Source organism: Pholcus phalangioides, unplaced genomic scaffold (genome assembly GCF_987345545.1).
Source record: "Pholcus phalangioides strain wild (caught in Gottingen) unplaced genomic scaffold, Ppha-v1.0 ptg000011l_1, whole genome shotgun sequence".
NCBI lineage: Eukaryota > Metazoa > Arthropoda > Arachnida > Araneae > Pholcidae > Pholcus > Pholcus phalangioides.
The window spans coordinates 15294267-15309842 of NW_028301604.1; the positions used below are offsets into that span (position 1 = coordinate 15294267).

General features: G+C 34.2%; 2 protein-coding genes across 5 annotated transcripts in view; one reads left to right on the forward strand and one right to left on the reverse strand.

The window, feature by feature from the left end:
* Window positions 1–15576, forward strand: part of LOC149080106 (uncharacterized) — a 150623-nt gene that overhangs the window by 129744 nt on the left and 5303 nt on the right. Inside the window, exon 3 of one of the 4 annotated variants that reach the window (XR_016193528.1) lies at window positions 2957–3192. The exons of the other annotated variants lie outside the window; for them this stretch is intronic. The gene's annotated coding sequence lies outside the window, so the exon portion shown is untranslated. Of the gene's footprint in view, window positions 1–2956; window positions 3193–15576 lie in introns of those variants that run through there. 4 annotated transcript variants of the gene reach the window in all.
* Window positions 768–7672, reverse strand: LOC149080107 (methyl-CpG-binding domain protein 4-like). The gene is made up of 2 exons (XM_089239109.1): window positions 7477–7672; window positions 768–2435 (listed from the first exon to the last, which is right to left on the reverse strand). The coding sequence occupies exon 2, from the start codon at window positions 2365–2367 to the stop codon at window positions 1744–1746; it is 624 nt and encodes a 207-aa protein (XP_089095235.1). The 5' UTR covers window positions 2368–2435; window positions 7477–7672; the 3' UTR covers window positions 768–1743.

A 15576-nucleotide genomic window follows, 5' to 3' on the forward strand; every position in this document is an offset into this window, starting at 1 on the left:
CCGAGGAGCCCAGCCTCAGGATATAGGGCCATGAATAACCATAACTCTTGTAATTTCATAGTTTAATCTCTATATAATAACAGAATATTTCCTAGAATACTTAAATTTTTACTGTGCAATAAAATATTTTTAACTGCACAACAAAAACCACTTTTCTATGACAAATTTTTTAACAGGGATTTAATTTAGGTTGGCCTCCCCTTCTTCTCGATGAGTTACTCATGAAATGGAAGGGTTCAGGACCAGTCTACAGCACAGTAGAGCCTTTCGATAATGGACACTCATGGGACCAAAACTTCTGTCTGCTAACAGGGAGTGTCTGCTATTAGGGGGGTATAATATACAGAACCTCGTTTATACGACGTTTGGCTTAGGTCGCAATTGATTCCTATATGTTACTGTGTGTAAAAGTAATACAATGGTGGTTATGCATAATCATCACTTGTCTCGATATATAAAGAAAGTTTGATAAAATTTCTTTACATTTATCACTTTTACCAGTGATTATGCATAATTCCCAAATAAAGTTGGAAAGTCTGTAAAAATATAGAAAAATTTATAACCTTTCTTCTCTTCATTAAACCAATTAATTATTTTTACCCATACATGATACATTAACAACACATATTTTGCAATAAAAATTAAAATAAGCATGAAGACGATAAAAACATTCATAAAAACATTATCAGTCTTGTAATGTTGGCCTTCTTCCCACATATCAACATGTGCAAACAAAACCAACATTACCATTTGGAATAAGCATCCTGGACCATAGTTATGTTCATTTAATCAAGTAATTAATTGACAGATTATCATATTTACCAATACAAGCTTGGGATTATACATAATCACCATTGAACATGATAAATTCTTGATTTATGAACAAAAATGCACAAATTAGTTTTTGGAAAAAAAAATATGCTTGATTTTACTGTCCACTATCGAAAGTGTCCACTAACATTGAGTGAAATACATTAAAGCCTTATTCCACGGGACCAGGATCAGAAAAGTGCCCGTTAAGGGAGGTTCCACTGTATTCAGTCTGAGTTCTGTTGTAAAAACTATTTTTTACCATACAGTGTAGTTTTGAAGAATGTGTTTCTTTATTGGAGAATTATTTGAAGACAGTTTTGTACATGTGGAGTAGTGAACAGTTAGCATACAAATTGCATGTAAAAACAATCGCCACACCTTGGAAGAGCTGAAGATGAACATTACTCTTGCCATCAAAAAGCTATTAACACCATATTGCTTTGTCCCTAGGAACATGGTGAAATATACGGATGAATACATTGAAATGTAGAGATGTCATTTCTCTCTAACACTTAGTGCAGCCAAGATATAAATTTTTCTAAAATTTATATCTTTCTTATTAGAAAATCATTTCAGTTAAAACATTTTATTCTTTACCCATTAAAAACTGCTGGCTGAAACATTACTTTCAAATCTGTGGTCAAAACAAAGATTAATACAAGAAGAAAATTGATCGATGAAGGAAAAATTTTTAAATTATACAAAGAATCATCTAATTACAAACTCATTAATAACAGCTGATATATGATATTTTTTCTGACTTCATTTCAATAAAAACTGACTTTTTATAAGATAAATTCAATATGTTAACAATATATCTGAATATAATACTGTATCTGATATAAAAATATAATTACAGATCAGCATTTATCATTTTCTACATTTATTACATAGTTTTATGTAAGCAAGTATTATCTTTTAAGAGTGCTGTTAACTACAAACAGTTTTCAACCAGTTGTGATATTTATTGAGCATATGATCATTAGGCTTCACTTTCTTCCATTCATTGACACAAAAAATGCGGTACGAGTCATTCCCATATTTTCCAATACCATAAAGCTCAATGGGATATTGCCAATCTTTGGTGAGATAATCTCTAGAAAATCTAATAATAATTTGTGCTCGCTTAGTAGAGAGCCCGATCGGTTGTAAAAACTGGGCCAAGTCTGATTCATCAGCATTAGATGCCATTTCTGCATTAGAATAATCTTCAAAAAACTTCCACAAGAGAGGTATAGCAGATTTCCCTGATGTTCTCTGTAAAAAAATTGTGGCAGTTAAAAGCTTCCAAGGATCATGATAAAGTGTTTCTTGTATGAGATTGAAAGGTGATCTTGGAGGTATCCAGTCTTGTTTATGTTTCCATCTTGAAAAATACTGAGGTGGATCTGATGGAATTTTTTTTTTCCTGAAATATGGACTACGTTGAAGTTTTTTGGATTTCTCATTTTTCATTAATTTGATGAGATTATTCTGCTTATCTATTTCTTCATGATTTTTGCATGTTTCTACCTTCATTTCATCATTATCACTTTCTTCAGTTGTCATTGCCATTCAAGTAGACTTTGTGCCAAATGTAACAACATTTTTCTATTGACAACCCAACAGTATATTTCTGTTTTCTAGTAATTAAAAGAAAAGAATTTATGAATTAAAAACAAAATTTTTCATTTTTTAAAAACAAAGCAAAATCACACTAAAATAAAAAAAACTGAAGAGAGAAAAAAATGTTTCTGTGTCTGAGGTGGAATATAGATAAGGCAGAAAATCAGTGCAAGCAAATTCTATAGCACCAGCCAGAAGAATAAACAATACAGTGTTATTTACTTTGCATAATAACATAATAATCGGTCCAATATGGAAATAGGAAGCAATATTTGAAGAATTAATTAAAAAAATAACTTGTGCATAGAGAAGATTTTGCAAAAATATTCTTGTATGTAATCAAATTTTGTTGTATCACTGTTGCACTTAATGAATTAATGTCGTTCTATATTCTAGTGCATGCTCTATCCTGCAATAATACACAAAACAAGGTCTTCATCTATCACTCTATTGTATCGAGAAAGGGTGTCAAATACAGTAGGACAGTATACTTGAGAGAAAGGGCTTATCTTTTTTTCTTTTTTTTTTTATCTTATAGGTGGTTTGAAAGTAAAAATATCCTAATAAATTCTACCAGCACCAAACATGATTACTGAACAGTAATAAAAGCCTTATAAAAATGAGAGTGATATGCCACACCATGAACAAGGACCATTTACTATTTAGTAAGCCAATAGTCTGGTAATGAGAAAAAGTTATTCAATTGTGAGAAAGACACTAGCAAATTATTTTTCTTACAGTACTTCTTAAAAGTAGTTTAGATTTATGTTTAATGCAGATAACTATTGACTACTGGTATAAATAAATAGTGATGATGTTCAGTCTCATTACTCAAAGACAGAAATTTCTTTGTAGTTTTGTATAATGCAGAAAATTGGCCAAGATATATTTGTGTGATTATGCTTTAACCCTTTGAATACAAATTTTAAAAAAAATGTCCCCAGCTTTCTGTGACAATGAACAAAATAGGTCACAAGGCAAATTTAGCATTTGGAATTTTTTTTTTTTGGGGGGGGGGCATATATGTTCTGTTAGTAGTCAAAGGGTTAAATAAGTTTTACCGCAATGGATCTTTCTTATTACAAAAGGCATGTATAAATAAGTTGATTTGATTCATTTCACTATGGGGCAAATTTAAATAATTTTCTAGTGAAAATAATGTTGTGGAAAAGACCATAAACCAGGTGTTGGCAATCAAATTTAAATGGTGAGCTATTTGATCGCTTTTCCATTTACTGAAGATTGACTCCTATGTATGGTGCACCTTGCCATTTTTACTTCTTATATACTACTACCAAAATTGCTGCATAATGTTTTCTTATACTATATCAAAACTTATACCTATACTATATCGAAAATTGCTGCATAATCTTTTCCTTTTAATGGGATTATAACAAATCTCCTCCAGTACAAAATTAAAATATCTTCACAATATTTTTTTTCATAAATTTTTATTGGGAGAATTAAAAAAAAATACCATTGCAAAAAAATTGACCCATGATCAATGGATTGCCAACTGTCCTAAAAACATGTGTTTCTAGTACACTGAATGGTCACTTTATTATGCCCACCAAACAGGCCTTCGGCTTCAATAACCCAGTCAATGTGTTGTATGGCAAACAGTGCATTCAGAGATCCTTGAGATGATCCTAGATTAAGATCTGCTGCACTGTTTACCATTCTGCTCTCTTTCAACAGTCTGGAGACTCTCCATTCCACCCGAGCATTCACCAGTTGATGACCACAAGTTGCATGTTGAGACCCAGCTTTTTGTCTGACAGTCCAGTTTTTAGCACTTCAACACTAAAGCTGCTCTTAAACAAATACAGCAGTTTCACTGACACTCACTTCATGGTTCTGAGCTCATACAATCAACTTATGTTCAAAAAGACAGTCAAATCATGTTTCCCCCCCTCCCCACACTTCACAAACACAATTCATCAATACTAATGTCTCAGAAACTAAGCTTTCCATTTTCATACTAGCGGCAACAGTGTGACACCATAGCTCATTGGCTTAAAACTGTCAGGTGGTCATAATAGAGTGGCCAATCAAATTATAGGATCATATATGCAAAACAATAGGAATAAGCCTATTGAAAAAAAAAGAGGGAGCTACAGAATTAAATTTATGACAAATGCATAATAAGTGTCACATTTTTTTCCTTTTTACTCAGACAAAAGAAAAAAAATCTACAGAGCCTCATATTGCATTCATTATTAATAAAAATGATTTTGTTAATCAAAACCTGCTAATGGTTAAAATTTCACTTTAAAAACACTAAATTACAATAATCTCCTTTTAATCAAATTTAAAAACTCAAAAAAGATTCATTTGTTGACACGCTTATTGGGCATGACCATACATCGTCACCAGACAATGATAGGATAAAATAAATCACATTCAAACATTTTATACATGCCATACTTTATACTGTACCACAGCATTTAATAAAATTTTATACACGGTGAAAAAAAACCTTGATATAATGATACTCTGTGGTTACTCTCTCACTCGAACCCAATTAGCTCATGTCTGAATCTGATCTTTTCCAGATTCATCGGTACTTCTTTTAACAAAATTTTTTGAACCATTTCATGTAAAAAATAAAAGATTCAGCTAATAGAAAATGCATTAAAAAAACAGCTTGTGTTTTCAAAGCATGTATTCTTTCAATACAACACTCTTAGCACCAAACTGAACAGTCTGGACATTCTTTAGGAGCTAATCTTTTCCACTACATATATATAAGCCCTAGAGAGAAATGAGTTGCATCAACACCAACATCAGCTTTGGTAGACTAAAGCTGATGTTGGTTGCACACATAATGTAAAAGATTTTCAATATCTAATCTTCCTGTAAATTCTCATTTATCCAATTTTAAAGCTGTTCATTTTAGCCTTTGATCAGTTTTTGACTTTTTTTATAGTGCTCCTTGGTGTTTTTTTAAAAAAAATGTATCTTTAAATTTTCAGGCAGTACATGGAATGAATTAAACAATTTTCCATAGAAACCTATGGGAAATCACATTTCGGCTAACAAACATGATTACAGAACGAATTATCTTTGTTAACCAAAGTCAGGGCCACAACTAGGAAGGATTAGGTGGATCTAGTGCCAGTGGGTCATCAGACTAGAAGGGGAGTGCAAATTTCACCCACTAACCTCTCCTTCAACATTACAAAAGAGTGTCAAAGTCAGTGCTCGCCCCCGGCTGACCACGCATCTAGTTGGGGTCCTGACCAAGATATCTGTTTATCAGGGTTGGACAAATGTATTCCCGACATGCCCGTGACATGTAAAAATTCTGCTCAGGCATGTATTTTTTCAACCACATGCTCGAAATGGGCATGTAAAAAATCCAAAAAAATAGGGAAAATTTTTTAGGGTTCATGGGAAGTTTTGAGAAGTTCAAACAAATGAGAAATGAAAAAATATATATACAGGGTGCATTGGTAACAGGGCGTATGGCATTTTACTGGCGAATCATTGATTCTAGAGTCATACTTCCAATTAGAAAAAGTATCCAAATAACATGTAGTACTCAGATATGTCATTCAGACAAAAGTTTCAAGGTTTTTTTCAACATGTTTCAAGGCATTGTATAATTATGAAAATAAAAAAATAAACTTTTTATACTGTCTCCGTGTACCCAAAAACCCAATTAGGACGTTGTTGCTGTCTCCTGATGCCAACTAAAAAAACTCCATGTTTCTAAAAGAATTTTTATTTTTATTCACTGAGATATTCAAATTCCAAAAACCGAAGAAAATTGGGGAAAATAGCATTAAATGTGGGAAAACCTTTTATCTGCATTTAATGCTATTTTTTCCCAACTTTCCTCCATTTTTTGAATTCAAATATCTCAGTGAATATTGCTTTTAGAAAAATGGAATTTTCTGAAGAGAAACAACTTACTAATTGGGTTTTTGGACTCACAAGGGATGGTATAAAAAGTTAATTTTTTTATTTTCATAACTATCCTTGAAATATGAATGACATATCTGGGTACCACACGTTATTTGGATACTTTTTATAATTGGAAGTATGCCTCTAGAATCCACGGTTCACCAGTAAAATCCCATACACCCTGTTACACATGCACCCTATATCGAAGTAGAAATATATTTCAGCAGAGTGAATTATATAACACTTTTTAATATAAATATACAGTATCTCCCATTATATAAAATCTTTAGCAAGTATTTTCATCAATAGATGGTAACACATTTGTTTTGAATGTGTGAGAAAAATATTATGAAAAGGGAAATTTCATTAGGCCACACTATAAAAGTTTTATGAACGTTCTTTCAGAAAACTTGACAACAGCAACCAATGAGCTTATTGGTTGTATAGTTGTATTTGTGCTTGAGTGTATCCAATATACTCATTGCATTTGTCAAGGTTAGTGTGATACCAGCCTTAGACTAGATGCTCATCACTGATCAAAACTATGGGGAAAAACTGTCCAAAATTGGTCCATGTGGGAAATTTCTTAGTGTTGTAGAAAATTTTGAGATTTCATCAAAGGAATACTTTGAATTTTTTTAATGTATTGCAATGCTCTTAATTTGTTATATTATCTGCATATTTTCATCAATAGATAGCAGCACATTTGTTTTGAATGCATGGGAAAAATTTTGTCAAAAGGGAAAACTAAGCAAAGTTTTTCAGGCATGTATTTTTCTAAGTTACATGTTCGGTCTGCCATGTAAATTTTTTTTAGCATTGTCCAGCCCTACTGTATATACTAATAGGTCATCAGGCAAATCTTTGACGCAGGACTGGCTCCGGACATTTTTCAACTGTAAGCAAATATTTTGGTAATAAAAAAACACCACCTGATAGCCCCACCTTAGTGGGAACCACGGGGCAGGGCACATTGCCAATCTATGGTATCGAAGATTAATTAAATTTTTTATTCAACTTATCAGTTATCACAAATTTGTACATCAAGTATTTTTTGTAGATAAAGAAGTAATGCAAACTCTATATAAGATCTCGAAACTAAGAAATCTCACAATTTCTTAAATGAATATGCTCAATGATATTTCTTACCAAGGAAAAATCTCCCCAGCAGCTGTTTAAAATAAGCATTCAAATAAAAACAAACTTGTTTCTCTTCAATTTGTTTCGTACATTTCGAAAATTACACACAAGGTGTTAAAACCGTGTAGTTGTAGTGAAAAACGCAAGCTGTGTTAACAAACTGCTTGTTTGCTTACATTAAGTTTTCAGTGCAGCTGTAACTGCTATGGTTTTTTTGCCGCCGAAACAGAGCCCAGATTTCTTGGGTTGACCTCACTGTAATGTCATATCAATAGTGATTACATGAACTGACCATACCTTCTCGAAAAAAATATGAAAAGTTAAGTTACCAACACTGAGCCTTATAGCTCCTAATACGGTAAATCACTAGTTGTCGCCAAAAATGTCAATTGTACTAATTTCCAATAATTCTATAAATCACCGGAAAATTGTCGAATTGAGGCAGTACTGCAAATCACAGTGAACTGAAATTAAAAGGAATTCTACAAAAAAAAGTTTAAGTTGACAAATATTGCAAGGCATATACATATTTCCAATAATATTGAGCTGACCATATTTGTTCCAGAAAAATACAGGATATTGAACTTCCATTGCCAATTATTGCCAAATATGACGCCAAAAATAAGCAAAGTTGCCAACTATTGCTGAAATTAAATCATGGAAAAGTCGCTAATCGCGGGAAATAAAGCTTTACAGCAAATTTCAGTGAATTAAAAAACCATGACAAATGACAAATTATTAGATGAATATTTTTATTTACAGTCGTAATTAATGTAATATAATTTCTTAGTTGGAAAGATAATTTTAGTCGTTGATTTGAAGAATAAAAAGTCAAGTTGGCTTCGTTGAAAGTGTGTGAAAAACCAGAACATTTTCGCAAAAACGGGACGGCCAGAAAAACAGAAAAACCGTAACTTTCCCGAGAAATACGGGACATATAGTCACCCCACTTAATAACTATTATAATATAATTAATTTATAAAATTGTAAAAATTATGTCATTGTGAAGAATAAGAATTCAAATTCAAGTTGGCTTCATTGAAAATACGGGAAAAATGGGCATTTTTATTCAAAGAAAGTCGAGACTGCGAAAAATTCAGGAAAAATACTGGAAGATCACGAATACGGATCAACAAGGGTGATAGTGACCATAAGGGCGGAGGAATGATCCGCATTTCGCTGCCCATTACCATATTGCAATATTTACTGAAATCGTTGATGTGATTTGGATAATTTTAATAACTTATAAAGTAATCATCACAATCATGACTGTAAATATAAATATTCGTTTCATATACAATTGGGTGGTAACTATCTACTACTACTACTAAACCACACATGCACCTCGTCCATATTCCCCTGCGGAACCTCTAACGAATTGGTACATGCTGGAATGTGCGTATACGTGTAGTGGAACCTGACGTGAAGTTTGCTTCTGTGTAATGCAAATTTTGAAGGAAGGTGCATACTGCGCGATCGTTTTTGGTTTTTTTAACCCTGTCTTCCGAATTAAATCACATGTTGGTCAATAAAACAGCGCAGTAGTAGTAGTGTTGCCATCTGCTACCAGTTTTTCTAACTATTAGTGAAGTGTAATGATTAAATATTTTATCGTTGTAGGCCTGTTGCTCTCTGTGGCGAGACTTTAATGGGGAGATCAGCTCGCATTTGCGCCTCGAAGTTGGGAACCACAGGAAACCAACTTCAGCCAACCACCACTGTGGCGACGGTGAGGGTCGAACCCAGGTCGTCGCGATGCGAGTCCGTCACTATGACCACTCGCCCACCGCAGCGGCTGTAACTATCTACCGCCAATAATTTTACACACGTGATTCTTTGTGAAAAACTAATATGGAAAAGTGTTTTCCGTTTTTTTGATCGGAGGAATATTAAAGGAGTTATAGCGTTTTGAAATTTTGTGACGTCATTTTTCTAAAGGTCAGTTACGCGCCAAACCAACACCATCTATAGCAGAAAGCCTACTCGCGAAGCTTTGACGTCACTGAAGTCCGTGTCACCTGTAGATATTAGATATAGCAAGCTCTAACGCATGCGATATCTTTACCCTTTTTCTGCAGAGTATCTAATAATTTTAGATGAAATGAACTTCTTTAGTGACGCCACGAGCTTCGCACGGAGGCTTTCTGATATAGATGGTGTTGGCCAAACACGCACCGAAAGTAAATTTCTCCACCAGCAGCGGGTTGCCACTTCTTCAAAATGAACTAAAATGTTCAATCCCGTTAGAAGCCAAGTTTGGCATTTTTCTTGCACGATTGGCGCTTTTTCCTTTCATGAGGAGTAATATTATGTAATAATATTAATTATTAACCTCGTTTTACGTGATAAATTCGCCCACCATATTGGCAAATTTATCACCAGATTTATGAGAAGTGTTAGCCAAATGATACCTATTTTGAATTTTTTTTTAACCAAACCAACACTTTTTTTGCCAAAATGTGGTAATTTGCTCTCCTTCACTGATAAGTAAAAGCTTTTGAGGGAAGGTGCAGTGTATACTGGAGTGTTTACTGCGCGATCGTTTTTTTGTTTTTTTTTTACCCTCTCTTTCGAATTAAATCACATGTTGGTCAATAAAACGGGGAAATATTTTTTTAAGCAATTTTAAAATTCATCGAAACGGTTACACGTAAAAAGCTTCAATGAAGGATGTAAAAATGGTAGCTTGTGATGAAGGTGACTGGTGGAAACAGTAAAATAATATGAATGATTCAATCAGAAACTTTTAATCAAACTTTAATTTTATGATTATTTTAATTTTATTCAAAATAATTAGTGGTTTTGGATTTTTTCCTATTGATTATTCATCGAGTAACATTTTTCGAGACTGGAATTGATTTTTATTGCGATGCGTGAAATGTTAATATAAATTTACTTTACCTTTTACAAGAAAGATTTTGACACTTCGAAATTTTTTTTCAGCCTACATGAACATGTTCGAGCAGAACTTTGTCATTTTTTCAGATGAAGTTCCACTCCGTGTGTATTTATAAGGGGCTGTTGCCTCGAGCCCCTATTAGCAGAGACGGACTTCAGGCTCTCGCCGCCCTAGGCACTACTAATTTCACCACGCTCTTTGAGATGTTCTTATATTTCGTTTTTTAATTTCATTTCCCCGAAAAATCATGTCTTCCCCCATCACGAAAGATCAGCTCTTTACTGTTTGTTTTTTTTAAATATGGTTTTTGATATTGTTTCATACACACACTCATAACATGAATTAGATGCCGTAAAAATTTTAAACTGTATTTGTTAGACTCCATCATGACAATTTGTAAGTATGATCGATTTCATTCAGCAAGTTGCGTCAATCAAGTTAATTGAGTTGCAGAATTACAATCAAAAACTGTGATGCAACGTGTAAATGCTACAAAACTTCTGAAATGGAACTGGAAAGAAAATCTCGTCTCAAAAAATTGTTAGTGATATTGTACTTTATCCATTTAAGGGTGTCACAACCCATGAAGTCGATTTCTCAACCATGACTCGTGTCAATCGGGTGAATTTGTTTTTTCAAAATAAAATTTAAAAAATTAATTATTAATTACAGTGTAAACGTGAAAACAACAAAAAACACTTTGAATGAGATTTTCTCGTGTCTAAATTTAAAAAAAATTACTCCGCCAAAAATCTGAAATTTTGTAGGAATGTGTATAAGGCCACAGGATTATACTATAAAAATTTGACAAAAGACCTTTTACAAAACTTGAAAAACAACCAATAAGCCTATTGGTTACATTCGCTCAAATGTAACCGATACTGTTATTGGCTGTATTTTCAAGTTTTATAAAAGATATTTTATAAAATTTTTGTAGTGCAATCCCAGCCTTAGTAAAATTAACTTCGAAATTCGATATCTGATCATTCGTTACAATTTTATGAATTTTTAAATTTTGAAAAAATGTATAAATTTAAAAAATCTGGGAGAATATATATTCAACATTTTTTTTAAAAATACTTCCCATAGGTTAATTTCTAAATCAGAGAGGTTCATTTTACTAGTACACATGGGTAGTAAACATTTCTGAAAAATATCAGAATGTTTGGGGGGGAACAGTAGTTTTTTTTCTCACGGATGAACTCAAAACTGCAATCTGAGAAAATCGTAATAACATACACGTAAAATTTGTAAAGTGCAATGCACACACAGGAGAGAAAGGTCGATGAGATACTCGCCTCTAGTACCAAAGGATGTTTAGAGGTGTCGCGAGTTCGATACTCGGTTCGTCTTTGGCAGAAACTTTCGCCACACAGGGGTACAACAGAAACCGCAACATCACCACAAAAAAAGATTGCTACCACAGGAAATCCCACATCGAGGGGTTAGTGCACCAAGCTCTCGGCGAATATAAAAAAGGCTGCCGTTCGGAATCGGCAGTAAATTGTGGGTCCCGGTCTAATTAATTCTCGTGTGCAGAAAATGACTGTGGTGTGACAAAATGATCAAACTAAGGTGACTGGAATAAGGCTATATCCAGTGGCTATAGGTTGTACCATTGCTACAAGTTTCAAAAACGTTTGGTGTACGTTCGGTCAATTTGGCAGGATTATGAAGTGACGTAATCAATTTTTAAAGCGTTATAACTCATTAAATACAGGTCAAATCAAAAAATGAGAGAGGAAACTCTTTTCCATACTAGTCTTTCACAAGGAATCACGTGTGTAATTATTGGGCGCTCGATAGTTACCACCCTGTATTTCGTCACGTCTGACTTTTTTTCATTTTTGAAATGCATTCTCAATGCCATTTACAGTAGCACTTTATTTCCAATCTATTGGCAATTTATTATCAATGCTGGAAATATATTGATTGGCTATTTATCCAACGATCGGCATCTTTTATGGCTACAATTCACGATGTCTTGTATTTTTTCGTACGTATTTGAGATCCCAATTTATAATAATAATGTAAACTTTAAGTTTTTTCTCTCGTAATCTTAAGTTATCTTAAATAGAGACTTTACGTATACATAAAGTAGTTATATCCCACGCTGTCGTAAATCAAAAGTTAATGTAGTCTTAAGGCGGCAAGCATATTTATAATTCTCGTGCAAAATATATTTCCATACATACATATATATATATAATATTTAGGTTAGTACACACACACGAGGAATTAGCTTAGTACTCTATATACAGTCAAGTTAGTACACGAGGGAGTACCCAAAAGCAACCGGAATTTCTTTTTTTACAATTCAATTTTTGTGCAAAAATTCTTCAATTCCCTTAAAAGTACTTTCCATAATACACTTGTCGAGTCTTTTCTTCCATGGTTTAAACATTTTTTAACCATTATCATAAAAAATTAGAACTTTGCCTGATTTTAATTTATACAAAAAATTGGCACACTTTTAAGACAAATAACATTTTAATTGGTCGACTGGTCGACGTGTTTCGGCTCTACAATGCCAACGGCTCTACATTTCAATGATTCACTTATGTGATTTCTGACCAGGAGGTCCTGATGACGGCGCTCTATTGTAGAACCGAAACGCGTCGACCAGTCGACCAATTAAAACTTTCTTTGTCTTGAAAGCGTGTCAATTTTTTGTACAAATTTTTTAACCACTTTACGATCAAAGGACTTAATATTTAACGCCAGTGGAATAAATTCAAAAACACGTGTGTTCACTCTGTTTTCTTTCCTCTCTCCTAATCATCCCAAAGCTTTGTTGCAGCCTTACAACTTTTTTTCCTGCCGCTGTGGTGGTCGAGTGGTCATAGTGACGGACTCGCATCGTGGGGACCCGGGTTCGAGCCCCACCGTCACCACAGTGGTGGTCGGCTGAAGTTGGTTTTCTGTGGTTCCCAACTTCGAGGCGCAAATGCGAGCCGATCTCCCCGTTAAAAAGTCTCGCCACAGAGAGCAACAGGCCTACAAACAGTACAAATATTCAGTCACTACACATCACTCACTTCACTTCTGAGATATAGATGGCAGCACTGAAAAATCATACACAACACTAGATACGCACTAAAACAGTTAGGTACACACACTTACACTTCCGGCACAACTCACTAGGTAGTAAATTGCCTATGGCGATAGACCTGAGTTGTGCTCGGTTAAAAAAAAAAAAAAAAACTTTTTCCTTTTGGTTTTTTGTATACCCTGATAGTGATATTTTTCCTCACATATGGATGTATCTTATGAGGGTGAAAGAGAACAGGTAAGGTGAGGATGAAAAGAAATCTAACTTTGTACCTACATTCTTATCACCTCATCTTTTATACTGCCTTACTCTTTCATTTGGGTTTTTTTTCTTCCCTTTTTTCTAACGTGTGGTTAGGTTAGGACAAGGTTACTATATTTATTGCCGATTCGTCAAATAGAGAGAATCCGAATTTCTTGCCAATTCACTTGTAAGCGAAGGGGTTAAATTCGTCTGCTGTGATGCCAGAGAGTGCTTCCATCAGTTTTGTTTTCACCTCATCCATGTTGGCAAAACACTTTCATTTCAGTAGGTCCCCTCTTCATCCGTTGGAATAAAGAAAAATCACACAGAGCTAATCAGGTGAACAGTCCGGGTGGGGCGCAGGAATCATACTGTTTCTTTTAACAACTGGCGGATTGTAAAGGATATGTGAAACGGAGCATTGTCATGAGCCAAAAATCGGTCACCCGTCTCTCACAAATCGGATCTTTTCTTCACACACTGTTGTGCAATCTTCTTAGCAGCTAGCTTGTAGGAAAGCATCCTCACACTTGAGTTTTACTCATAGCAGTATCCCCATAAGCTGTTTCCTCACATCTGAACATTTTCTGCTGCTTTTTTTTCCGAGCAGGAAACAAGACTTAAGCTCCGCTTCCCGCACTGTTCACGTAAGTCTGCGATGGCCACTAACGACAGACTAAACAGCTTTCACGAAAAAATTCACACGGATGTTTCTCAAACAAAACCTTCCCAAACAACGGCACTTAGCATATTGACTGAAGAGGAGCGGTTTTACGCTTACCTAGTGCGAGAACCGCGTACTACGGATGCTCCGCTTACCGTAAGCCGATTCTGGGATATCTTTGGGTATCTTCTCGTAGATCTGTTGTGTGAGTTCGATACACGATTATTGTTTGTCACGAAAGATTCTGACAAAGAATAATTGACCCGGAATGGGCTATGAACAGTAAAAACTAGTACAATTAGGCCTCACGTGCAGAAAATGGCCATATGCAACTAAAATTATAAAATGATTGAAGAAGGAAGGACAATTTTTGGGCAAAAAATTATTTTCTCTTCAAAACAAAAAGCAAAAAAAATTTGTTATAAAATTGCCGACTCACGGCCCTGTCCTTGGAAATGAGATTAGAGTTTTAATACTCGTATCTCAAGATCCTCCTTCTCGTCCACGAGGCACTTTGGCAGCACCCGTTTCTTTCTTCCCAAACCGTATACGGCCCAGGTTGCATAGTCTGATTATAATGGCACCCTGAAGTTTCGTTACTTACTGATTGGAAATAACGTTGAATATAAAACATTCATTACAACTTCAAATTCAGGAAATTTTAAGAAACATTCATTTGACTTAAAATATGGATTTTCAAGTGTTGCTTATGTGGAAAAAGAGATTCAAAAACCTAAAAAGGACCTATTGAATATTAATACAAAAATGAAACAAAAAAAAAAACCTCGCCTTTTGTCATTTCATTCAATGATTCTATCTCTGAACAAAACTTTTCAAAAACAATCTCAATTATATATATTTTCTCAACCCCTATTTCATTTAATCATCAAAAGAGCTTTCTGTGGTAGACTTAAATTAACGCTTGCTGAAAACTTAAGTGCACGACATTTACTGGGTTTTCCCGCGCAAGCAACTCGTTCATATAAACATAGAATTTTGATCACGCAAGACTCTCATTTCCGTGAAAAAGTGGCGATTTTCTGACAGTATTTTTTTACTTTGAAACCAGTTTACGAACTGTCGTTTAATGATTTTTTCAATTACATTTCACACGAATTTGAATAAACAACACAAAATGTCCGAACAGCATGGACATTTGACAATGTCCCAACAGCAGTTTCCGCATTCGTTATTTCATTTTTCTCATTCGCGTTGTTGACACAGCCTAGTCAGAAGTTGTAATTTAACAAT